We start from the raw sequence: 24,379 nt of genomic DNA, 5'->3' as shown, positions 1-24,379 counted from the left end.
ATATTGTTCCAATTTTATAGCAGGCGAAACTGAAGCACAGAGAGGCTAAGAAAGTGGCCCAAAGTCACACAGCCGGCAGGTGCCAGGGATTTGACACCCCCCCAACCCCCCACCCACACTGCCTTCTGGAGAGCCTTGGTCCTTCAAAACCGGGGCAGTGAAGTAGAGAAAATACATTTTCTCTAGTGTTTTAAGTATTAAAGTACAGTGAATATATTTCCTAGTTGTTTTAATATAGCTGTATAAGCTGTGATTAATCTCTAGCTTTTAGAAAACGGCACAGGTTCTGTTCAAGATATAGCTGAGCAGCCTGTTCCACTCTTAAACATAACGAACACCCTAATAATACCTTACATGTTTTCACCTATTCACAATGGGTGATTGAGAGCTCGACATAACTAACGCCATAATGATGCTCTAAGTAATCTCTAAACGTTTTTTTATTGCACCAGTTGCACCGATCTCTTCCAACGGTGGTGCGGAGCTCTCTCAGCTCCTGTGGACTTGGTCTCTCTTCTCTTCTTTGCTCTCTTGAGAAATGGCCTTCAGCCTGCAAAACGGCAAAAAGGTTCCTGACATTTTTAATCTGCAACTTTTTTTCTTGCTCCCTATCTCAGCCAGAGTGGACTTGGCAGAACAGTTCCATTAGCCAAGAGATTCTTATGTGAGTTTTTTCAGCCTGTTACAAACATACTGATTATAGTCCAGATGTTTGACAGGCATATCTTTAGCTTAATAGTTTCTTGTAGTTGTTTTGTGATGTATAAGACCATCTGTGGACTACGCGCTCAAATCATTAGCTAACCCTGACCTTCCCCCCTTTAAAACTCTCCCGCTAGCTCTTTAGAATTACAATTTGAGAGAAATTTAACCCCCTCCGTCTCTGAATACTGGTTCAATAAAGCCCTCTCGCTGCTTACCTCCTCTGTCTCAGTATTGGCTTTGCCACAGGCGGCTCCAACCCGCGATTTGCGGTAACAGCAGGAGGCCTCCACCTGAGGGCCCCAGGGGAACCTGGTTTATGTTCCGTCCTCCATGACTAGGAGGTGAGCTCCAGGAGAGGGGACCCGTCTGGCTCACAGCAGGCGTTTAATGAACAATTTGTGGCATGAAGAAGAAAGCAAGGGAGGGAGGAAGGGAGGAAAGAAGGGAGGAAGGAAGGGAGGAAGGGAGGAAAGAAGGAAGGACTTCCGATAACAACACCCCTTCTCAGCCGCCTGAGCCCTCCTGCAGCTCCCTGCTCTGGGGACTATATTCGTGGCCTGAGCTTCTATCCCCAGCAAATGGGGTCCTCGTGGCAACATGTGACCAAAATAAAATACAGGTTCTCACCGGTCTGGGTCGAGGATGGAGCAAAACGCACTCACGGTGACGCGCGGGCGCCACCTGGAGCGGAATCCCGCTATGACAGCGCTGTGGAGAAAAAAAAAAAGAGAGCCCAGAAATGCTTGATCTGGGCGCGGAGGGATTCCACATCTGCAAGGGGGAGCTTTCCAGTGCGCTAATGGGCAGTTGTTTGAATTCGAACGTACGGACACTGGAGACCGTCTACCAGTTTTCAAACTTTGCCCACCACGAGGCACACTAAGAAATCGTTTCTCATCAACATAGTTTCACAAAACAGTATCACCCTGTACTGTTGTTAGTTGCCGAGTTGGACTCACGGCGACCCCATGTGTGCAAAATAAAACTGCTCCATAGGGTTTTCAAGACCATGACCTTTCAGAAGATCGCCAGGTGTGTCTTGCAAGGCATCTCTGGGTGTGTTTGAATCATCAATCTTTCAGTTAGTAATTCAGCACTTTATCATTCATGCCACCCAAACCAAAAAAAGAAAAACCCATTGCTGTCAAGTGGATTCCAACTCATAATGACCGTATAGGACAAAGCAGAATTGCCCCATATGGTTTCCAAAACTGTAGTCTTTACAGAAGCGGTGCACCTGGTGGATTAGAATTAGCAGACGAGCACTTAATCACTTTGCCACCAGGGACAGCTGAAATGGGCCTTAACCCATTGCCATCAAGTCCATTCTGACTCATAGCAACCCTATAGTACAGAGTAGAACTGCCCTATAATGCTTCCAAGGCTGTAATCTTTATAGGAGCACACTGCCACATCTTTCTCCCACAGAGTGGCTGGTGGGTTCAAACCAACCTTTCAGTTAGCATCTGAGCACTTAACTACTGTGCGACCACGGCAACTGAAATGGGCCTTACTGTGTTCCTCCTGGGGGAAAATCCATTTCCTTGCCTTTTCCAGCTTCTAGAGGCTGCCTGCATTCCGTGGGTTGTAATCCCTTCCTCCATTTTCAGCCAGCAGTGCAGCCTCTTTAAATCTCTGACCCCCCCCCACCTCCCTCTTTCCCTTATAAGGACCCTTGTGACTACATTAGCCCACCCAGATAATCTAGCATAATCTCCCCATCTCAAGATCCTTAATAACATCTGCAAAGTCCCTTTTCCCATGTAAGGTATTATATTCACAGGCTCCAGGAATTAGGATGTAGACATCTGTGGTTGGCTATTTTGGCTACCATATGTATAGTTTTTTATTTTTATTGCAAATATATGGATGCATTAGCAAAATATGGTATTGACTGCACCTTTGTTGACAAGTTGGTTGACTCGTTCTTTCGTTGGTTGGCTGGTTTGTTGGTTGTTTGGTTGACTAGCTCATCGATTAGTTGACTGACTGCTTCATTCATTGGCTAGTTTACTTACTGATTGATTGGTTGACTGCTTCACTGACTGATTTGTTGACAGGTTGATTGGTTGGTTGACAGTTTGATTGGTTATTTGGTTGGTTCTCTCAATTTCCATTACACACTCCATATATTAAGAAGGCTTAGAAAGCTAACCACGTGTGTTGTCCAGACTCTCTTGCAGCTAGAGCTCTACATGACAGTTAGGTCTTCTTGATGACAAGAGAATGGGAGGCTTTTAAGGAGGGGCTGCAAGCCCATCTCCAACTTACCTATTTCTCCCAAGAGGTCTGCATAAGAAAACTGGCTCCTCAGCAAGAGAGCATCCCACAACTCACATTGCAGCCATCAGCCCCTTTTGTTTTGGAGTCATCCTTTTTGTTGTATGAGACAAGGACTGAGGGAAGCTGGCACCTTTGGCTGTTCTTTCTTTCACTTTCTATCTAATTAATAAATTAGCTGAATCTAAAAAGAGGTTCATTGTATCAGCTGTGGATACAGCTACTCCCCAACTTCCCCTCTCAAAGATAAGACATGGAGACCAAGAGGAAAGTCATTTTATTTTTGTTCACAAACCCCCAAAGGATCACTCCCCGCCCTCCCTCACCTAGATGCAGCCCCATCCCCCAACACCTTCACAAAACACTGATTTCCTCCCAGAGCTAAAATTGAACACCCAGTCACCAACTATGGCCATTCCCCACCCTGCCCCTTCCTCCCCACTGCCTGTATATTCACCTGCTCTGTGAACTTGGCCACCTCTGGACTCTCTCCCCAAAAGTAGTTCTCCCCAAGGTCACTTGGCTTGGTTTTTTTGCTTTTTCTTGAAGCGCTCCCTGACTTACCTATCCAGAGTCCCTGTTCTCATTGGCATAGTAATTCTGCATAGCTTCCTGGCCCCACCTCTAGGTTCCAGCCAGGACCACTCCACCCCGCACCGAGAACAACTTGCAAGAAAGCACTGATTTGGGACTCAAGAGGCCCTATTTCCAAGCGCTGATCTGCTCCCTGAATTCCCTGTAGCTCTCAGTTCCTCAGCTGATACTTGAGGGATGGAGATGTTAACTAAGGCCAAACGTTCCAAAGTTCTGAGGATGGAGTAGGGGACCAAATTCAGAAATGGGCTAGAAAGGAGACAAGGATAAAAATAAAGGAGGGAAGGGTGTAGAATGAAGCTGGAGGTAGAGGGATGATGAAGGGGTCCCACCTCAGCCACAGAAACGGAAGTGACCCAGAGCTGAATACCAGTGCCCCCTACAGGCCAAAGCCCCTGCCCATCTAGCTGTTGCGTGTCCTCTGGCTTCGAGCCTTATACACTTCGATGAGCAGATCCTTGACGTACTGGATCTCCCGCTCCACCGACTCAGCCCTTTCCCTCAGCTCCCGGTTCCGAGCCTCCAGCCCCTGGCACTCGCCCTCCAGGGCCTCGCCCTCTGCCCGCTTCCTCTGGCGGTACCTCAGAGCTGCTGACTTGTTTTGGTCTCTCTTCTTCTGCTTGCGGTCCCCTCGGGTGGTGGCAGGGTTGGGGTACGGGGCTGGGCGAGAGGGCTGAGGTGGGGGAGGATGGGGCTGCTGTGGTGGGGGCAGGGGTGCCAACCCCACAGCATCCCCCTGCCCAGTCTCGCTGCGGCAGTAGATGGCCAGCAAGTCGAGGGTATCCAGGGCAGGGGGCTGGGGGAGGTCTAAGGTGGGGAGGGGGAGAGGAGGAACTTGTGGGGGTGGCGGAGGAGGGGAGGGTGGTGGGAGGAGTGGGGCATCAAGAAAGAAGTCTTCCATCTGCTCCAGCTCCTTCTTGAGGAGGGAGGCCATGGCTTCCAGATCAGGTGGGGGCGGGGAAGGTGGGGGAAGGGCACCAGGGGGAAAGGGAGGCTCCAGAGGAAGGAGGGCTGTGAAGTCAACCCGCTCAGTCATCCAGTCAGAGAAGCCGTCTCCTAGGGAATTGGAGAAGGGACATAAAGTTCCATCTGAGTTCCTGGTCCTCCATCCAATTGGGTACTCATTCATCCCATTCATTCAGTAAAACAACCAACCAATCAACAAATCATCAAACCAGTCAACAAGCCAACAAGTCAGTCAAGCAACCAATGAACAATCAGCCAACAATTTGACCAATCAACCAACCAACCAGTAAATCAATCAATGAGCCAGTAAACCAAGCCATCAACCAATCAGTGAAGCAGTCAACCAGTCAACCAAACCACCTGTAGACCAGCCAGACAACCATCCCACAAACCAGTCAACCAACCAATGAATCAGTCAGTCAGCCAACTAATCAATCAACCAGTCAAACAGCCAAAAAACCAGTCAGCCAACAAAAGAACCAATCTGCCAACCAGTCACCCAACCATCCATCAACCAACCTTTTCTTCAACCAATCCAACATCCTCTTTACTTTTTTCTACGGTTCCTCTAATCTACTCTCTAGTTTGTCCTTAAAACACCAACTAGATGACATCACACACACATACACACACACCGTGCTTCAACTTTAATTCATTAATTACTGAAAACCTACAATGTGTCAAGCATTTGGGATATAGTAATGACTAAAACAATTCCTGTCTCAGGGTCTCTGCATATGCTGTTCCTTCACCTGAAATGCTCTTCCCTTGGGCCTTTTGATAGCTCGTTCCTTCCCATTCTTCAGGCCACAGCTTAATGTTACCTTCTTGGACAAGGTATCCTGGCTACCCACTCTAAAACTAGGTCCCCTTTGATATTTTCTAGCTCAGTCACTAAGTGCTTCCTACTTAGTCCCAATACATCTTCGTTTTACTTGACTGTTGTCTGTCTCCCCACAAGAATGTGAGTTCTGGGAAGGCAGGAATCATGTCAGTCTTGTTCCTGGCTCTATCCTCAGCAGCTAAAACAGTGCCTGACGCATTGTATTTACAGAATCAATGAATAAATTAATTCTTCCTTCTCCCTCTCCCCCACTTCCCCCCAGCTCATCCACCTCCATTCTCCACCTGCCCTTACCTGCCAGGGGCTCTCCCCCCCCTGGAAGCCCGCCCTCCAGGGCTCCCCCAAGGACCTCATAGGGGCCCAGGGGGGCAGGGGCCAGGGGGAGTTTCCCATAGTCTACGAGCCAGCCCAGCCCGCTAGCTGGGAGCAGGGTCCTGTCCAGCTCCAGCCCCAGGGTCGCCAGGAGTGACATGGCTGCAAAAGAGGCGCTGGGCACGGATGGCAACGAAGGAGGCAGCACCAACAGCTGGGAGGTTGCTCAGATGGACTAAGGCAGGCACCAAGGCGAAACCGGAGGACCTACACGTTGGAGACAAAGGGAGCAGAGTCAGCAGCCAGACCGCCACCAGCCAAAGGCACCGGGAAGCCATACCCCCATTGCTAACAGGTTCCCCCCTCTCGGAATTCTAAACCCTGAGCCCCCCACACTCCCAAGGGAATTCTCCTTAGGCCTCTCCCATCCACCCCTTGACACTCTTCTTCATTAAAAAACCTGAATCCCAGGGGAATTTTCTTCTAGCCACGCCCCTTCCCCAAAAATGTTTCCTTTAGGCTCCGCCCCATCCCTAGATTCCATCTCAAATCAGTTCCCAGGGGAATTCCCCCATGTTTTGTTCCTTCATCAATGCTATGTGCTTAGACTCCACTCTTCGCTTAAATTTAGTAGTGAACCCCCACTCCCCGCCTGCCCCCGTGCCCTCCAAGCTCCACTCCTCCTGAGTCCCTATAGGCCCCGCCTTTCTCCAGACGAAACCCCTCCTCGCCTGGCCCCGCCCTTTCCCACAACGTGTTGGCCCGCCCCTCACGAAACCTGTGTTCCTCGCCCTAAGCCCCGCCTTCTTCCCTGTCAATCTAAACTAGGCCCCGCCCCAGCAGATGCCTGCTGAAAGCGAGTGAAGCTACGCTGTGCGCCACCGCAGTGTGGAGAAAGGAGGGCGGGGGAAAGGTTGTGGAAAATGTCTTCCACCCCCACCCTTCCACAAGTCGCCGTCTCCCCGAGGGCTAAAGCGCATGATCTGTCATCCAGGTGGTGTAAATTGTGTTCTCATGCATTCCCCCCCTCCCCGCCCTCTTGGGGGTCAGTGCGCATATGCGGCGGCGTACGCCCCGACCTTTCCGCACAATTACGGGCTCTGGTGGGCTGGTGCGCATGACCAACAGCGTACGGCTAGACTCGTTTCCGGGGGAGGGGGAGGGAACTCTGTGGGAGCTAGTGCGCGGCAGTAACCGCACGCGTTCCCTTAGCGTAAACAATCAGGAAGAACCCTGCCCCCCCACCTCGGACCGAGTGCGCATGCTCCGATGGGCGCCGACAGGCGCCCCCCCGCTTCTGCGCCTGCGCAACCAAGATTCCCCAATCACTTCTCCCTACCCAACCCCCGGTCAGGCCTTGAGGGCCGCGCGCAGCGAAAGGGCGGGAAAGGCGGTTGGAGAGGGAGGGGCGAGCGGTTACTCACTCCATGGCGGCAGAAAGGGGAGGCAGCGGAGGCCTCGGCTGAAGAAAGAAGGCAAGAGCGGATAGCGCAGGTGCGGTGAGCGCGGAGACGGGCCGGGGGGCACGGAGGGGTCGCGGCTACAGGGCCATGGCCAGGGCTACGCGGGCGGTGGCGGCGTCGCGCTAGTGTGAGGAAACCGTGATCTGAGGACGGGGAATGAGGCGGCCCCGGGGACTGGGGACAGATATACCGCAGGTGGCGCAGCACAGTCCGTCCGGATCCTTCCGCGCTCCGCCCCTGTGCGGCCCTAACCGGGAGGCGGGCCCGGAGCCCTCCTCCCTTTCACCCGGGGTTCGGACCCCCTCTTCCATCTCATCTGAGGATCGGATCCCCTCCTCCCTCTCACCCGGGCGTCCGGCGCCCTCCTGCTTCTGACCCGGGGGTAAGACCCCTCCCTCCCTCAGAACCGGGGGTCTAGTCTCCTCCTCTCTGTGATCTGGTGATCAGACTCGCTCGTGTTTCTGGGGATCGGGCCCTCTCCTGTCTGACTCTGGAGCCCGACCCCGGCCTCTCCTCCCTCAGACTCGCACGTGGTCATTTCTCTGTTCCCTTCCCCCCTTCATGAAAGAATTTCCTGCCAACCACACCCAAATCTCTCCGTCCATTCATCCCTCAGCTGCTGCCCGGGCCTGAAAAGCCTTGTAGGTTTGAGATCTTGCTTGAGTCAGAGTCAGATGGCCTTCGTTCAAGTCACAGAGCGGCCAGGGTGGCCTTGGGCAAATAACTGAAGTTTTCAGTGCCTCATGTGTCCATGTGGTAGGGTTGTTTGTCAGAGTTAAATAAGGTGATGTCTTCGAAACCCTAAGCACAGAACCGGGCTCATACTTGCCTGGTAAACGGTGCCTTGTTATTAAAAGGAACTCTGGTGCCCAGTCTCACCCCTTCTGGCAGAACCCCAGGCACTGGACCACCCAACACCTGTTAAGAGGTCATTTTTGTGTGTCTCAGTCCTCCCTGGTGTTCATTTCCAGCCATCCCCTCCCTCCCCTTCCCAAGTGGTAGATGCTCAGCCACTTCCAGGTGGAGGGATTCAGGCCTCATGGCCCCCTCTCCAGCTTTTTCTCTTTTCAACAGCCCCTGCCCACCTTCTTCAGCCCTCGTCAGCTAGTTCTTTCTCCTGCCCCTGCCCTTCTCCCGATGGTTTTACAGTTTTTTGTCTCAGCTGCCACTCAGCATCAGGGAACTGTCTTCCAGCCGGGGTCACTATAAGTCCGAATCCACTTGACGACATCGGGTTTCCTTTGGTTTTTACCCTTCCGTTCATTAAAAGAGAGGGCGCATCACCCCCAGCTGGCCCAGGTGGAGATGGCTCTTTGCTGTGCTGCAGAAGGTCCCTCTCTTTTCCACTCGTCGTTCATCCACATGGAGTTCAGTCTCATCCCTTTTGGGGCAGCTACAAAACAATCAAAACCCGGGGAAGGTGGGTTTTGAGGCTAGCTGGGCTAGCCTATCTTGAGATCTGACCACCTTCCGTTAGAGCCAGATTTGAGCACTAGCCCTGTAGTTCCTGGGATTCATAGGGGCTACGCTATTACTTAGGCAGTATAGGGCAGCACTTTAAGAGCTCAGACCCTGGAGCCAGATTGTCTGGGTTCAAACCCAGACTAGCCGTGTGGCCCTAATTTCCCCATGCCTTGACTTCCCTTGCGGTGGAACGTGGCCAATAATAGCATGTGCCTCTTAGGGCAATGAGGATTAAATGAATTAATCTCTGCCTGTCCTTTATAGTAGTGCTTGGCACATAGTGGCTGCTGCTCAGGGTTGTTACTATTACTGTTCTTGCTGTTAATACTGAGATGCATATGTTCTGTTTCCATTGCCAGCAGTGGATCCTTTCAGACCATAATGGCCTTAGAGCTTTGGTGTGAGGCTTAAGGATGGACTCCCCTCCATGTCTCAGTGTAGATATTTGAACAGTAGCAGGTGGCAGGGATTAGGGTTGACTGTCGGGCAGGCTGTTAGCCTGGGGAGGCCCTGTCCAGACTACCAGAAAAGGGAAGCCCCAACTCCAGCTGAAAACCTGCTGCTGGCAAGATTGAGCCCTGGCCCAGCCCTTTGGCACCTTCCCTGTTGAGGTCTATTTTCTCACTCTATCCCCCACCTACAGTCTTCTTCTGAGAAGGCCCTCTGGGTTATATATATGGAAACTAGGTAAATAAACTATTTTAGTAAAAGTTTAGATTTACCGAAAAGTTACAGAGAAAGTGTAGCGTTTCTGTGTACCCTACATTCAGTTTTCCCCGCTGTTAACAACTTACAAGAGGAAGGTACAGTTGTCACAGTGCTGGAACCAGCATTGACACATTACAACAAACTAAACGCCACACTTACCTGATTTCATTCCTTGTCCCTGCATGGCCTTGTTCTGTCCCAGGATCCCCTCCAAGGCACCACATCACACGTGGCTGCCTCTGGGCTGTAGCCACTGCTCAGACATTCCTTGGCTTTGATGATCTGGTCAGATTTGAAGAGGGCTGGTTGGCTGTTTTCTGGAATGCACTTCACTTTGGGTTTGTCTTGTGGTTAGACTGGGACTATGGATTTTTGAAAGACCCCTGGTAGCACAATGGTTGAGTGCTCAGCTGCTAACGAAAAGATTGGCAGTTCCAACCCACCAGCCATTCTGTTGGAGGAAAGACCCAGCAATCTACTCCTGTAAAGATTACAGCCTAGGAAACCCTATGGGACAGTTCTACTCTGTCCTGTAGGGTTGCTATGAGTCAGAATCAATTCTGTGGCACACAACAACATGGGTTTTTGAGAGGGCCCCCAGGTAGGGTATTTTTTAAATAACTGGTAATGGGAATCCTGTTACTAGTTTGTGGGGCACCTGCTGACTGGGAAGGAATTGGGGCAGGGACCATGGTGGCCGACATCCCAGCCTCCCATGCCGTTTTCTCTCTCTGGGCCTTATGTCCTTGTCTGGTAGAGTTGTTGGATTCCGCCCGATTCAGCCCTAGTGCCGAGTGGGTGCCAATTCACACGCTTAGCTCCCAACCCTTCTGGCATGTTTTAGTTTACACACTGCGGGTCATCTGTGGCTGCCTACAACTCCATACCCTGAGCCCTCAGTTTGGGTTTGTCTTGTAGTTAGACTGGGCCCCTGGCACCCTGAACCTTTTCCTGGGCCCACCCTAGACCTGGGCCCCTGGCCCCTCCAGGACTCAGATATCCCCACCTCCCCCAGCCTCAAAGAGGCCTTCAGGGCCAGGCCCCCAGCCCCTTCAGGCCCTGAGCTCAGGGCTAGGAGCACAGTAGGGTTGCTGGGGACTCTTTTTCGGTGCGGAGGGGCCAGGCTCAGGGAGTGAGGCGGCTGTTGCAGGCAGGTTGCATCATCCCTGGCTCTTTAATGGGGAGGGGATTCTCTGGGGGCCCTGGTGCACCTGGCAACAGCTCCTGGTGAGTGGAGCCCTGGATCAGGGAGAGGCTCCAGCACAGCTGGGGTGGACAGGAGCAAGGGAGGGAAATTGGACACCAGTGCAGGACCCTGAGAATCAAGACTCAATGCCAAGGAGTGGCTGTAGGTCCCTGAAGCCAACCAGCTGCCCTGGCAGGGGCAGGACGGGCCCAAAGAAGCAAAAGATTTGCTTAGAATTACACTGCTAGCTAGAGCCCCAGCTTCCGCAGCACCACTTCCAGGCCTCACACACCCTGGTCTCTCAGTTCTATGGGGGTCCCCAACCCACACTCCAGGGCAGAGCCTGCTGGGGGTCACCACTCAGACCCTCACCTCAGGTTTGCTCATATTCACGGTTTGCAAATTCTGTCGAGTCCAGCCATTCCCGCTGCCCTCGAGGAGGCCCTCCTCACCCACTTCCCAGTCAGGGTACAGCTGGTGTGACGGAAAAGGCCCCCAAGGTTTGCATCAGGCGACGCAGGTTCTGATCCTGCGGCCACACCGCTTACTCCTAGCCACAGATTCGGGAAGGTCCTTAATCTGCTTGAGCCTCAGCTGCTTCTACAGTACAGGTCAGAGCCTGCCAGGTTCAGATCCCAACTGCACCACTCTGGTTCCATGACCCTCAGCAAGTGACATCGTCTCTCTGTGACTCAGTTTCCTCAACCCATAAAATGGGGAAAATGGGGATGAGAGGACCCACCTCATAGTGTCATTGTGAGGATTAAATGGGCTAACGCATGTTAACTTTCTAGAATAGGGCCTAGCAGGTGGGAGGTGCCCTGTGAGCATTCGTTATTTCTAAGGCTGGGGCGCTGGGAAGATTCTGGGAAATGATGTTGGTAAAGCTGGGAGGTGCTTAATAGGAGCTCAAAAACTGTACATGTTTATTGCCCTCCCCTGTACCTTCCACATGTGGTTCTATTCTCCTCACAACCTTGGAGACAGATGTCTTTGGACATAAGTGTGTCCCCGAGCACTAAATTGTTCCCCCAGTCCCATGTGCACACCCATGCATTTCTACGTGAATTCCTCATGGACAGAGGCTGGGAAATCCAATACTGTGGTCTCTGAGAGGCGCCAGGTCCAGTGTCAGGGTCACACAGGCCAGGAGGCAGGGTTGGAGGTGGGCATTGGGCAAACAAGGCAAAAAGGCCAAGGCCAGCTTGGCTGGGGAAAGGGCAGCCCTGGACACGAGCCTGCCACGTGTCAGAGCACAGAGTCCTCACAGCCCCTTCCCTCCCCTTGCTGCTCCTGCCTCGTCCCTGGATCCCCAGCGCTGAAGCAGTTGCAGCTCAGCCTGTTAGGCCCCACGCTGTACTGTACCAGCTCTGACAGCCCCTGTGGTCACCTTCTGAATGAGTTTCCTCTTGCCATGGTAACAAATTGCCACCAACCTCGTGGCTTAAACAACCCACATTTACTCTTGTACAGTTCTGGAGGTCAGGTGTCTAAAATGGGTCCCCAGCACTGTGTTCCTTCTGGAGGTTCTGAGGGGGGCAGGGGATCCGTTTCCTTGCCTTTTGCAGCTTCTGGAGGCCACCTGCTTTCGTTGGCTCTTGACCTCTTCCTTGCATCACCCCAACGTCTTGCTTCAGTTGTCATGTCTTCTATTTCCTCCTTTGACATTCTGCCCCCCCGCCTTAAAAGGACCCTTGTCATTAGTCATTACTAATTCAGGGCCCCCCAGGATAATCCAGGATGCCCTCCCCATCACAAGGTCCTTCATCACATCTGCGAAGTGCTTTTTGCCATGTAGGTAAAATAGTCATAGACATGGGCCTCCTTAGGGGCTATCATCCAGCCTCCCACACCTCCCCTTTCAGAGCCTCGGTTTCCTTGTCTGGGAGTAAAGGATTGGGCCAGCCCTGGGGGTCCTCTCCACCCACACCCACAGGAACTGGTTCTAGGTAGGAGAAGGATAGTGCAAGCTGACAGTTAGCAACAGAGTGTCCCAGATGTGGTTTCAGACAAGATGCTGCACCCTTCGTTGCCTCAGCCACCATGTCTCCAAGTTGTGAGTTTCAGAAGTGTTGTGTGCCATTGAGTCGATTCCAACTCATAGTGACCCTGTAGGACAGAGTAGAACTGCCCCATAGGGTTTCCAAGGCTGTCATCTTTATGGAAGCAGCCTGCCACGTATTTCTCCAGCAGAAAAGCGGGTGGGTTTGAACCGCTGACCTTTTGGTTAGCAACGGAGCCCTTAACCATTGCGCAACCAGGGCTCCTTCAGAAGAGTGAGTACGTGGAAAGTGCCTATGAGGTGAGCCTGCTAGACTGGATGGCACGCTGCCAGGAGGCACTGCCACTACAAGGATAGCTGGAGGGTCAGAGCCGCTGGTTTCACAGGGGAAGTAGAGCTCCAGCCTTTTCTGAGGTCCTTGTTTTAAATGTTGGCAAGTAATCCAGAAAGACTGGAAAAGTCCCCAACAAACCATAGGACTGAGGCTTCTGTGACCTTTTATGTCCAGTGGTTCCCCAGACAAAACACCAGCCACCACATCTGTAGTCCTCTTTGTCCATAACAGAGAACAAAAGGAACCAAGTGTTCCTCTTTCTGGAGAGTCTGAGCCAGACCCCTCCCTGCTCGCCTAATCAACCAGGTGCCCTCAAGGTGACTGGACTCAAGGCCACCCCACGTGTGCAGAGTAGAGCCAAGTCATAGGGTTTTCAAGGCTGTGACCTTTCAGATGCAGATGACCAGGCCTTTGTTCCAAGGCTCTGGGTGAACTTGAACTTCCAACCTTTCAGTTAGCAGCCAAGCATCTGTACCATCCAGGGACTGTCCAAGAGGTGTCCAGGTGGCTGCACCACCTCCCCACACCCCCTCCCAGTTGGTAGATTAAAAAGGAACAGGCCCCATTCCAGTGGAAAGGAAGGGTAAGGGCTCCAGGAAAATGGTCCCTGAGAATCGGGGTGCTTGTTGGGGGGACTATCTTATTACCCAGGCTGTCCCATATCAGCTTACCCCCCGCCAATATATGTGGTTGAACACATAAGCTCATTGAACGGAGGAAGAATGCAGGGCCCCGGGGCACCCCAGAAAAAGGAGTGAGTTAAGCCATGGTGGTGGTTCTGGGGAGGGCTCCATGAAGTGGGCTTTGCTCTGGGTTGGGTGCCTCAGGGAGAAGGCAGGTCGGTGACTAGGTATCTGGGTCTCACGCCATGGCAGGTGGAGAAGAGCCGGGCAGGAGTGAGTGTTGGGGTGTGCCTGTGGTGTGCATGGTGCTCTGGTTTGGTCTGTTGAGATGGGATTCTGGATGGTGTGTTTTCATCTTGACACATCCTGGTCACAGAGCCCTTGCCCAGTGTTGGCGTTATGGGCAGGGGCCAGGCTATGGGTGGGGACTGCTTTTCCCTTGATGACGGCAAATGAGCTCCTTCTGCTCAAGTGGAGAGTGGTGGCAGGCCAGGCAGCCTGTGCACCCAGGATCTGGTGGGCCCTGGGCGCACGGTTCCCACAGGGCCGCTGGGCACTGAGAAGAGAAGCTGGACCTGAGCCACAGCTCTGGCACTCCCTGGGGTGGATGGTTGTAGTGGAAGGGGAGGGCAGAGAGAGATCGGGATGGTCTCAGCCATGGCGTGAACTGGTGCCCAGAGCCAGCATGGATTGGGCCTTTCCCAGACACCACACAGGGCCCTAAACACCAGGCTTGAATTGCGGTTGTACAAACCTCATCCAACTTCATCACCCCCTAATCCTCACACACATCCTACAAGGTAGGCAGGATCAGGCCCGTTTCCCAGATCCTGAAAGCAGGGCTCGGAGAAGGCAAGAGACTTGCTCAAGACACAGAGGAAGTTGGGGAGAGAGGTGAGATATGAACTCCAGCAAGTCTACTCCCAAGCCACAGAGAGTTGGCGGGCTGGGAGTCCCCAGGGCATGACACCAAGGTGGTGGGGGCTGTGGCTGGTTCTAGTTCTCAGGACCAAAGCCACCCTTCCCTACCTCGGGCTCCCTTTCACCTGGTTCCCAGAGAAACCGCCTCCATAGTGACTGTCTCCATCATGACCTGGCCTGGATCTTTCCCCTCCTCCTCGCTGACATCATTATGGCTCCCCTGGGAAGCTGGTGTTGATTAGAAGAGGAGGAGTGCAGGTGTATACCATTCTCCCCCAACCCTCACCTTCACACGGCCACCTGCTGCCCTCTTTACAGTCTCTCAGGCCCTCGTGCCTCAGACCCTCTTGGGGTCTTGATGTGGTAGCCATCACAGTCACAGCCCCATTTCCTGATGTTCAACCCATCTCTTCCCCAGCCCACTCTCAGCTGGCACTACCAGCCACCACCCGCCTTGCCTGTTGCCCTTGGGGTAAATCAGGCCAAGAATCCGGCCCTTCCTACCTCCACAGCCTCATCTATTGCCCTCAACCCTTTCCTGGCATCTGTGTTGTTTGTTTAACACTTCGTCGAGATATAATTTATGTACCACACAATCTACCTATCTAAAGCATACATTTCTGTGGTTTTTAGTATGTTCACGGAGTTGTGCAGCCATCAGCACAATCTAATTGTAGAGCGTTTCTGTCGCTCCAGAATGAAACCGCATACTCATTAGCAGTCACTCCCCGTTTGCTCCCCCAGGCCCCTGGAACCACTAACCCACGTTGTGTCTGTGGATTTGCCTATTCTGGATATTTCGTATAAATGGAATCAGACAATATGTGGCCCGTTGAGACTGGCCTTTCACTTAGCATGATGTTTTCAGGGTTCATCCATATTGTAGCACATGTCAGGACTTCATTATTTTATGGCTGAATAATACTCCATTGTACAGATGGACTACATTTTTGATACTTACCATAAAAATTGGAGCCCTGGTGGTGTAGTGGTTAAGAGCTCAGCTGCTAACGAAAAGGTCAACAATTCAAATCCAGCAGCCTCTCTTGGGAAACTCTGTGAGGCACTTCTACTCTGTCCTGTAGGATTGCTGTGAGTTGGAACTGCCTTGACAGCACCTAACAACAACCGTAAAAATGACAGCCTAGGAAGCCCAGTGAGGCAGTTCTGCTTTGTCACATAGGGTTGCTATGCCCAAACCCATTGCCGTCAAGTAGTTTCCAACTCTCAGCAACCCTATAGAGCAGAGGCAAACTGCCCCATAGGGTTTCCAAGGCTGTAAATCTTTACAGAAGCAGATTGCCACATCTTTCTCCCACAGAGTGGCTGGTAGGTTCCAGCTGCCCTCCTTAACCACTTAACCTTAACCACCACGCCACCAGGGCTGCTCACTATACCCATGCCATGGATTAATTTCCAGCAGCTAGAATGAATGAAAAGCATGACTGAGAAAACACACACACACGAATTGCATGCAGCATGATGCATACAGAAGCATTGGCTACAAACACACAATTACATAGACAAGGGACACACAGCAATTTTTAACAGGGGGCGACTGCACAAGTGTTGGGGATGAGAGTGGGGAGTAGTGACCAAGGGAATCTTACCAGTAATGTTTAAATATTTTTAAAGAAAATAATGATGTATTACTTGTGTAGTTAGAATTTAAATGTTAAAAATGCAGTTTGGCAGAGAAAAGAAATCTTTCAATACGTGAGGAAGAAACAAAACCGTTCTTGGTGAAAAGATTGGCGGGCCAGCACCAAACTGTTCCCCAAATCTCTTCCAGTCCTAGTATTTTATATTCTGAGTGATTGTTCTAGAACCCTCCTTAAAACCTATGCTTCTGGTGGTTTCCCGACTTCTTTTCTGTGCACGTCCAACCTGATTTGTTTTCCCCATTGGGGAAACTTGCTGTTTATCCCCCACCTGAGACCTTCAGGTGTGCTTCCAGGTCTCAGGAGGCCGGGGTGGGGGTGAGGAGGGGAATATAACCGATAATTAGCCTTGAGATGACTTCTCGAGGTGGAGATAGTGTTGTTCAAAGGGGAAGAAGGAAAAAGAGACAAGGTCTGTGACTGATGCATCCAAAAATCGTTCAGGTGGAACCTCGAGGTAGTGACTGTAGCAAGGGCAGAGGTAGGCTTTGCCGCCTCCCAGAAGTCACCTCACCTCTGAGAGCCTCGGCCTCCCCGTCTACCCAGTGAAGATAATGTTGTTGTGTGCCATGAAGTCAATTCTGACTCGTAGTGACCCCATGTGACAGAGTAGAGCTACCCCACGGGGTTTCCTAGGCTGTAATCTTTACAGGAGCAGATTGCCAGGTCTTTCTCCTGTGGAGCCACAGGCTGAGGTCAGACTGCCAACCTTTAAAATAGTGTCTAAGACCTATGGAGTGAAAAAAAAGAGAGGTACAGAAGAGCACTTGGAGCCCGCTGAATCTGAATATACAAGAAACTTACGGTACTGCCACACGGAGTCTGCAGTTCACAGCTTTTTGTTTTGTAATGATTTTTTTTTATTTTTGTTGTTGAGAACATACACCAGTTCAGCCGTTTCTACACGTACAATTCAGTGACATGGATTACGTTCTTCAGGTTGTGCGACCGTTCTCACCCTCCCTTTCTGAGTTGCTCTTCCCCCTTTGACGCAGGCTCACTGCCCCCCAGGTTTCCCGTCTCACCTTTCCTGTTGCTGCAGTTCACATCTTTCTGTGCTTGCCTTAGCACATGTCCACCCATAAACCTGTCTTTTCATCTCTCCCATTTCAAAGTACACTGCAGACAACGGACCCGTTTTCAGATCGTCAGTCACGATTGGCATCACGTAATCATGTGAACAGTGTTTTGAAAGTGTGTGAAATAAGTGGCAAAGGTCTTGAGCCAGCACACCTCACACACTAGAGCCAACTCCAGTTTTATTAGCTCTTTCTTCAGCGCTGGTGCTTTTGAGACTCAGCTGCCATGTGGTCAGTGAGCTGCTCCTAGCTGAGCAGTCAGTCTCCATTCTTGAAGAACACTCTGAACTTGAACCGATTTATTCCCTGAGATCTAGACAGTTTTCAACACCATGAAGACAGGGATGCTGAGTCAAGAGATGTTTACACAGCTGAGTTGATGGGCTTGAGGGGAGCAGATGCTGAGTTCTGTTTGAGTTGAGTTGGCCGTGCAGGGGAGTCTCTCTGGAGAGATTGGTCCTCATTTCCTCCAGCCCTTCCACCACCACACCCAAGGGCTGCTCAGGTAGGAGAGTGGGCCGGAAATCCCTGGACTAACTCAGCCAAATTCACCGTAACACAGTAAAGGCACAGGCTAGGCACCACTGTGGGTGCTCAAGAGGTGGCCTTGGAGCTCCCCTTCAAACTGGAATCAGATTTCCCTGGAAGGAGGGATGGGTAGGGCTGGGCTGTGGTGGCCACGGTCCCTGACCTCCCTGTCTTCTCTCTCCTCCTCCTGTGTACTCTCCCCCTCACTTTCTGTTCTCCTCTCCTCAGCGCTCTCTGGCCAGTCAGTTGCACTTCTTCCAAGTTTTAAATAGCTAATTCCATAGAAAGGGGCAGGTCTGGCAGATAGAGATGCAGCTGTCTGGGCTCGGCTGTGTTGGCGGCGCCACCAAGTGGCAGCCCTCTGAATGCCAGGAGCGTTCATTAGCTGAGGCGAGTTGCTGGAACTTGCACTAATAGGAATGTAGCACTGAGGAGACACCAGGCCCTGTGCTGAGGCAGCGCTTTAACTGGCTCTGATTGTTTCATCTTCACAAAGACCATCTGCCTGTATGGCCACCTGTTCTGTGAACACGGCCACTTCTTGGCTCCCTCCCCAGACAGGTTGTTGTTAGTTGCCACTGAAGCGGCTCTGACTCTTGGTGACCCCCACGTACAACAGAATGAAGCGTTGCTTCGATCCTGCGCCATCTTCATGATCGTTGGTGTGCGTGAGTCCGTTGTTGCAGCCACTGTGTGTGTTGAGTGCTTTCCAACCTAGAGGTTCATTTTTTCAGCACTCTTTAGGACAGTGCTCCGTTGTGATTCTTAGGACTTCCATCGGCTAACTTTTGGGAGTGGATCACCAGGCCTTTCTTTTAGTCCGTCTTAGTCTGGAAGTTCTACTGAAACCTGTCCACCGTGGTAACCCCTACTGGCCTGTCAGATATTGGTGGCGTAGCTTCCAGTATCATAGCAACACGCAAGCCACCACACAAGCCACCGCAGTATGACAAACCGACAGACGGGTGGTAGTCTCCATAGTTCCCCCCAGGGTCACTTGACTTGCTTTTTTGGTTAATATCCCTGTTTCTCAGATGAAGCCAAGGCACAGGGGCATGAACTAGAATCTAAGAGTCCAGGGCTGGGAGTGGGGGGCGGGGGGGTGGTTCAGCCGACAGCTTGCGGAGCCTGCTCTGCGTTGCTGGGCTATGCCGTGCCAGGCAGTTGGCAGAGGAGACTCAGGAAGGGCCCTGCCCTTGGAGCTCAGTCTGTGGCAGGGCCTTCTAATGACAGCCACAGGCCTGCTGCCCAGAAGAAAGTACGCACCCGAAAAGCGGGGCTTCAGCCTCAGGGCCTCACAGCATCCCTACCCCTCGGCCTATCTGTAGACTAAGCAGACGTGGATCCGTGAGCCTGTTCAAGGATCCCAGCAAATCAACTCTTTGGCTGGACTCATCGCTGCCCCAGATGAAGGAGTGTTGCTGTGATGAGGAAGGAGGAGGGGTGGGTGTCAGGGGACAGCCAGTTGTCTCAGACCCAGTGGATCAGAGTGGAAGGGCCACTCTAGCAGCAGGGGGCAGTGATGACTCAGGTAAGGGAGACGGCCCCCAGCCTGTGTTCCAGTGAATAGGGTGACCCTACCTTCTGGCTTCTGTGACCTGGCCCAGGCCCCCTCCCCACAGCCCCTTGTCTGCAGAGAACATCCCTACTCGTCTTTCAGTTCTGACATCTCCACACTGTAAACCCCCTGCCCAGGTAGAACTTTGGGACGTGTTCCCAGAGAACAACTGGCCCTGGGGTGGTTCCCTCACCCCTCTGAGCCTGTTTCCCACCCAGAAGGGTTCCATGTAGCACTACCTCACCCTCCCGACACAGCCCTGGTCATGTGGTGAGTGCTCAGTAAATGTAGTTATTCCTCATTACCATTCAGTCAGACCACAGTTACCTGTCAGTTACAGGCCAGGCCCTGTTTAGGTGTGGAATACAGCAGTAGGAGCAGAACAGGGATCCCACCCCATGGGGCTGGCACCATCACCACCGTCGGCCCCTTCTGTGTGCCCAGACCACCTGTCCCTCTCTCTTGTTACAGGGTCTGGCCTTGCTGGGTGTCGGCACGATCCACTCAGCACACACTCCAACAAGGGTGCGCAGGTTTCAGAATCCCACCTCACGCTAGTTCCCCATGGCTGGAGCGGAGTAGCTGCAGCACCCTCTCCCTCAGTCCTGACACTGAGCGGAGCTTCCCCGTCCCCTTCCCAAGTTCCCAGCCCCTCTCAGCCCCATCTCCAGAATGTGTTTTCCCACCCACTTATCTAAGGTTAGTTCCATCCTGTTCTTCATTTCTCTGTGCCTGGTCTCCCTGGTCTCATCCCTCATGTGAGTTTCCGGTTGCTGCTTTAACAAGTTCTCGCAAATGCAGTAGCTTGAAGCCACACATACTTATTCTCCTGTGGTTCTGAAGCCAGAAGTCAAATTTGTCTGCAGGGCTGGTTCCTTCCAGAAGTTCTCGGGGAGAATCCCTTGCCTTGCCTTTTGCAGCTTCTGGAGGCCACTCACATTCCTTAGCTTGTGACTGAATGGCCCCTTCCCTATCTTCAAAACACCTCTCTCTGCTTTGAGCTCCTCTCCCGTCTGATGGACTCTCTCCTGCCTCCCTTTCTCTGTTATAAGGCCCCTTGTGGGGACACCAGGCCCACCAGAGTAATCCAGGAAAACCTCCCCATCCCAGGGTCCTTACCTCAATCTCCCCTTCCAAGTCCCTTTTCCCATGTGAGATAACACATTCACAGGTTCTGGGAATTAGGACATGAACATCTTTGGGGCCATTATTTTTTTTTTCTGCCTAATCCTTTCCTCTTGGTCCAGAGCTGAGCCACCCCCCACCCCAGATTTGTTCACACAGGCCTCTCTTCCAGACAGCTGAGGGAGGGACTTGGGGGAGGGAATTCCACCACTGGGCAATAACAACCCCCCCCCCCCCAATTTTCCATACCAGCCTCCTGCTGGTCTTTGAACTCTCTGGCCAGATGCTCACCTCCTTCAACTCATAGCAACCCCGTGTGTCCTGAGTAGACCTGTCCCATAGGGTTTTCAAGGCCATGACCTTTGGAAGCAGATCATGAGGCCTGTCTTCTGACAGGTGAGGTGCCTATGGGTGGCTTCAAAACGCCAGCCTTTCACCTAGTAGCCGAGCACTTAACCATTTGTGCTACCCAGGGACTCCTTCCCACGTCCCCTGTGCTGTATCATTTCTTCACTGTGTGTGTTTTACTCTCTGTCTCTCCTGCTAGAATCTAAGGAGCGGGCCTCGCTCTATCCTCTCCCCAATCATATTTCCAGGGCTTAGAAAAGTGTCTGGTACACTGTATGTACCCAAAAAATATTTGCAAAGAATTCATTTAGGGTCTCTGACCCCCTCAGGGAACAGACCTTTCTTCCTGTCTGTGTTGTCTCCGAACTGAGCCAAGGACAGGGCAGGACTAAGCAAATATTAGAGTAAGCAGATAAGATATGAAGTTTAGGACTTGCAGCCAGCAAAAGCACGGGAGCTAGATGGGAAGTCTGTGGGACTGAGAGAAGGCGGGGTGGGGGCAGGGCGGGGTGCTCAGGTTGGGGTTGGGGTGTGGTGGTGGACGGGAATCCCCCCTGGATCATTCTCGGCTTTTGGGGTAGACGGGTCAGGGAGAGGTCGGGCAGCCATTTCTTGGTCTGCTTCAGGTTTAGCGTGCGTGAACTGCAGCGGTGGATGCAGTCCAGCCCCACACACCCACCCCCACGTCCCTCAGTGTCGGTTCCACTGAAGCTCGGCTCTACCCTCCCTGCTCCTGCAGCACCACCCGCTTCTCCTTTAGGAAGCTCTCCACCTCGGGAAGAGCAGCACTGCCCCAGCGGAGCTCAAGAGAGTTTTTATTTGTGAGACACTCCTGAAGTCCTTGTCAGCAGCTTTGTTAACCAGGCCAGGCCCAGCAGAACCATTGCTTCATTTCATTTTAGTGCTAAAAAAAAAATTGCCATCGAGTTGATTCTGACTCATAGTGGCCCTATAGGACAGACTAGAACTGCCCTATAGGGTTTCCAAGTCTGTGACCTTTGGAAGCAGATCACCAGGTCCCTGAGGTGCCTCTGGGTGGGCTCACACCCCCAGCCTTTTGGTTAGTTGCCCTCGAATCAATTTCAACTCATGGTGACTCCATGTGACAGAGTAGAACTGCCCCATAGTGTTTTCTAGGCTGTGATCTTTACAGGAGCAAATCACCAGGTCTTTACCTTGTGGAGCAGCTTGTGGGTTCGAACCGCTGGCCTTTCAGTTAGCAGCCGAGTGCTTAACCATTGCGCCATCAGGGCTCTTTATTTTAGTGCTAGCATATACATTTCTCTGATTCTCACCCAGGTCTGCTGTCCCAGTCAGCAGCTCCACCCTGTGCCCTCCAGTCTACCCCACACACATACCTGACCATGTAGTCCCCCACCCCTAAAACTCTGGGCGCTGCCAACCTCTCCCAGTTCATCCCCTGGCATTCCACACACACAAATTCTCTCTCTTTTCCCCCCTTGTTCCCTCCCTCCAGCCACCAAACTGCTGAGCCCCCAGGTCCACACCTGCTCCGCAGCCTCTCTGTACCTTCCCCTGGCAGTACCTCCTCCCTGTCTCCTCACCTGGCTCTCCCGCATCCTTCAGCAGCACTCACTCAGGTGGCCTCCTGCGAAGCCTAGGCCCAGGTAGGAGCCTCCTTTCAGCCCCCTCAGCATGGGCACCATGTCCAGAGCCCCTGACACTGGAGCTGTCATCTGACAGGTCTGGGGCTGCCACAAGACAGTGAGCACCTCGAGGGCAGCGACGGTGGCTTATCTGCCCTGTCCGAGCCTTGGATTCCTGGCTTGGGAAGTGGACGGCATGGGAGGGCAGGTGTGCGCCCAGAGGCAAATGAGTAATGAGCCATCTGACTGAAGTGGCATTACTGATAGAGCCCCAGCCAGGAGGGGTTGCAGGCAGATCAGGCTCCTTGGGAGGGTGGCTGGTGCTGCTTGTGGTTCCGTCACCACAGCAGAGTGCTCTGTAAATGTTTCTTTGGAACATGTTAGCTGCAGCTTGTGCCCTCTTGAGCTGAGGTCTGAGCACTGAGGCACGTAGCCGGAGATGTTCTGGTGCTATTGGCTGCTAGTAATAAAAAAAAGCCAACTTGAGGGGGCTCAGCAACAGGAATGTGCTCTGTCAGGGGAGGAGAGGTCTGGGCTCAGGGCGCCTGCCCTCAGCTCCCTGCTCTTGGCCCCCTGGGCCTTGCCCTCGGCTCTCAGCAGACTGCCGCAGCGTCAGGCAGAAAGGGGACACTGCCACTTGGCTTCATGAGAGTGAAGAGACTTAATTTGTTTTCTAGATGACAAGGTACCACAAACTGGGTGGCTTATAACAACAAGAGTTTATTGTCTCTCAGTTCCGGAGGCCAGAAGTCCAAATTGAAGGTGTCGTCAGGGCCACACTCCCTCCAAAGGCTATGAGGGAAGATCCTTGCCTCTTTCAGCTTCTGGTGGCTCCTGGCAGTCCTGGGCTTCTGGCTGCATCACTCCAGTCTCTTCCTCCGTCAATGCATCACCTTCTTGTCTGTGTCCTCTCCTCATCTGAAAAGGACACCAGTCACTGCATTTAGGGACCACCCTAATGCAGGATGATCTCATCTCAAAATCCTTAACTAGATTCACCATCTTTGGTTGGAGGTGGGCATAAGTTTTGGGGGACACAGTCCAACCCAGTACAGAAGCCCCAGGGATTACTGTGTAACAGTGTCGGGACCAGGGTCCCACCCCTAAGAGACAGATTGTGTTGACCTGAGCCCAGGCAGTGTCAGACACTGAACACACCTAGGTGATGCTGGTGGGCAGCCAGTTGAGATCCACAGCTTAGACCAGGCAGGATCCACCAGTAGTGCAGGCAGCCCTGGGGTCATTCCCCAACAGCACTTGGCAGTGTGGGGAAGGAGACAGAACACAACTAGGGGACTGCAGGGAGAGGGGAGGAAGGGTGTGGTGGAACGGGGCAGCTACAGAAGGTTCCTTCTGACTTGGGCTGGAAGAGTTTTCCCTGAGGAGATGTTGAGCAGTAGAGACTGGACCTGTCTCCCCACTCTGTGCATTGGGACCACAGTCCCACCCCCATGGGACTGCTGTGACTCAGCTGAGTGTCTGGTCAAGGAGTGGGTAACGCTGTGCTTGGGACATGGAGCTCTCAGGGCTGCTGCCTGGTCTCTAGACTGGAATCGACACTGCTGTCACGCAGCCTAAGGAACACCTGGCTTTGTGAGCAGCAGTGGCACACGGGGACTTCACAGGAAACTTGAGGTCAGCCACCAACCCCAGGTCTTTTTCTCAAGAATGGGTGCTTGTCGCACTTGCTGGGCTCCCTCTGTCCTCCACCCCCACCTCCCCAAAGTGAAAATGTGGCAGGTGGCACCCCACCACTGTTAACGACAGGAGGCACCCTCACCGGTGGCTGCCACCCCCTTGCCTGACGAGGGGCTTGGAGAGGGGTGCAGAGCCTTGTTTGAGGTCATAGAGCAGGGAGTGACCAAGCATGCCCCAGATCCAGGCCTGTCCGTCCACACTGTCTACATCCCAGCTGGAGGAGTGTCCTGGCTGCTGTAACAAATCACCGCCAACAAGGTGGCTTAAAACAACATATGTTTATAATCTTAAAGGTGTGAGGGCCAGAAGTCTGCAGTGGGTCTTGTTGGGTGCCATCAAGTCAGTTCTGACTCACGGCAACCCTGTGTGACAG

General features: G+C 52.6%; 3 protein-coding genes and 1 long non-coding RNA gene across 4 annotated transcripts in view; 2 read left to right on the top strand and 2 right to left on the bottom strand.

Annotated features, from left to right (window-relative positions):
• Positions 1-3,344: 3,344 nt before the first annotated feature.
• On the bottom strand, positions 3,345-7,215 carry ATF5 (activating transcription factor 5). Its single transcript, XM_049900332.1, has 3 exons — positions 7,126-7,215; positions 5,684-5,968; positions 3,345-4,635 (listed from the first exon to the last, which is right to left on the bottom strand). The coding sequence occupies exons 2-3, from the start codon at positions 5,859-5,861 to the stop codon at positions 3,983-3,985; spliced, it is 831 nt and encodes a 276-aa protein (XP_049756289.1). The 5' UTR covers positions 5,862-5,968; positions 7,126-7,215; the 3' UTR covers positions 3,345-3,982.
• NUP62 (nucleoporin 62) overlaps positions 7,107-24,379 on the top strand; it is a 20,687-nt gene continuing 3,414 nt past the window's right edge. The window contains exon 1 of the mRNA XM_049900320.1: positions 7,107-7,195. The gene's annotated coding sequence lies outside the window, so the exon portion shown is untranslated. The remainder of the gene's footprint in view (positions 7,196-24,379) is intronic.
• Positions 7,132-24,379, top strand: part of IL4I1 (interleukin 4 induced 1) — a 35,896-nt gene continuing 18,648 nt past the window's right edge. The window contains exon 1 of the mRNA XM_049900319.1: positions 7,132-7,195. The gene's annotated coding sequence lies outside the window, so the exon portion shown is untranslated. The remainder of the gene's footprint in view (positions 7,196-24,379) is intronic.
• The window catches only part of LOC126085210 (uncharacterized), an 18,451-nt gene continuing 16,898 nt past the window's right edge, over positions 22,827-24,379 (bottom strand). Inside the window, exon 3 of the long non-coding RNA XR_007519205.1 lies at positions 22,827-23,226. This is a non-coding gene — a long non-coding RNA (uncharacterized LOC126085210). The remainder of the gene's footprint in view (positions 23,227-24,379) is intronic.

The sequence above is a fragment of the Elephas maximus genome, chromosome 11, assembly GCF_024166365.1.
Source record: "Elephas maximus indicus isolate mEleMax1 chromosome 11, mEleMax1 primary haplotype, whole genome shotgun sequence".
Taxonomy (NCBI): domain Eukaryota; kingdom Metazoa; phylum Chordata; class Mammalia; order Proboscidea; family Elephantidae; genus Elephas; species Elephas maximus.
This window is presented reverse-complemented; position numbering and strand designations above follow the sequence as displayed.

Coding starts and splice junctions, on each gene's coding strand:
- ATF5 (XM_049900332.1), bottom strand. CDS start 5,861: ATGTCACTCCTGGCGACCCTGGGGCTGGAGCTGGACAGGACCCTGCTC. Junction 4,636..5,683: donor GGGGGGAGAGCCCCTGGCAG/GTAAGGGCAGGT, acceptor CCAATTCCCTAG/GAGACGGCTTCTCTGACTGG.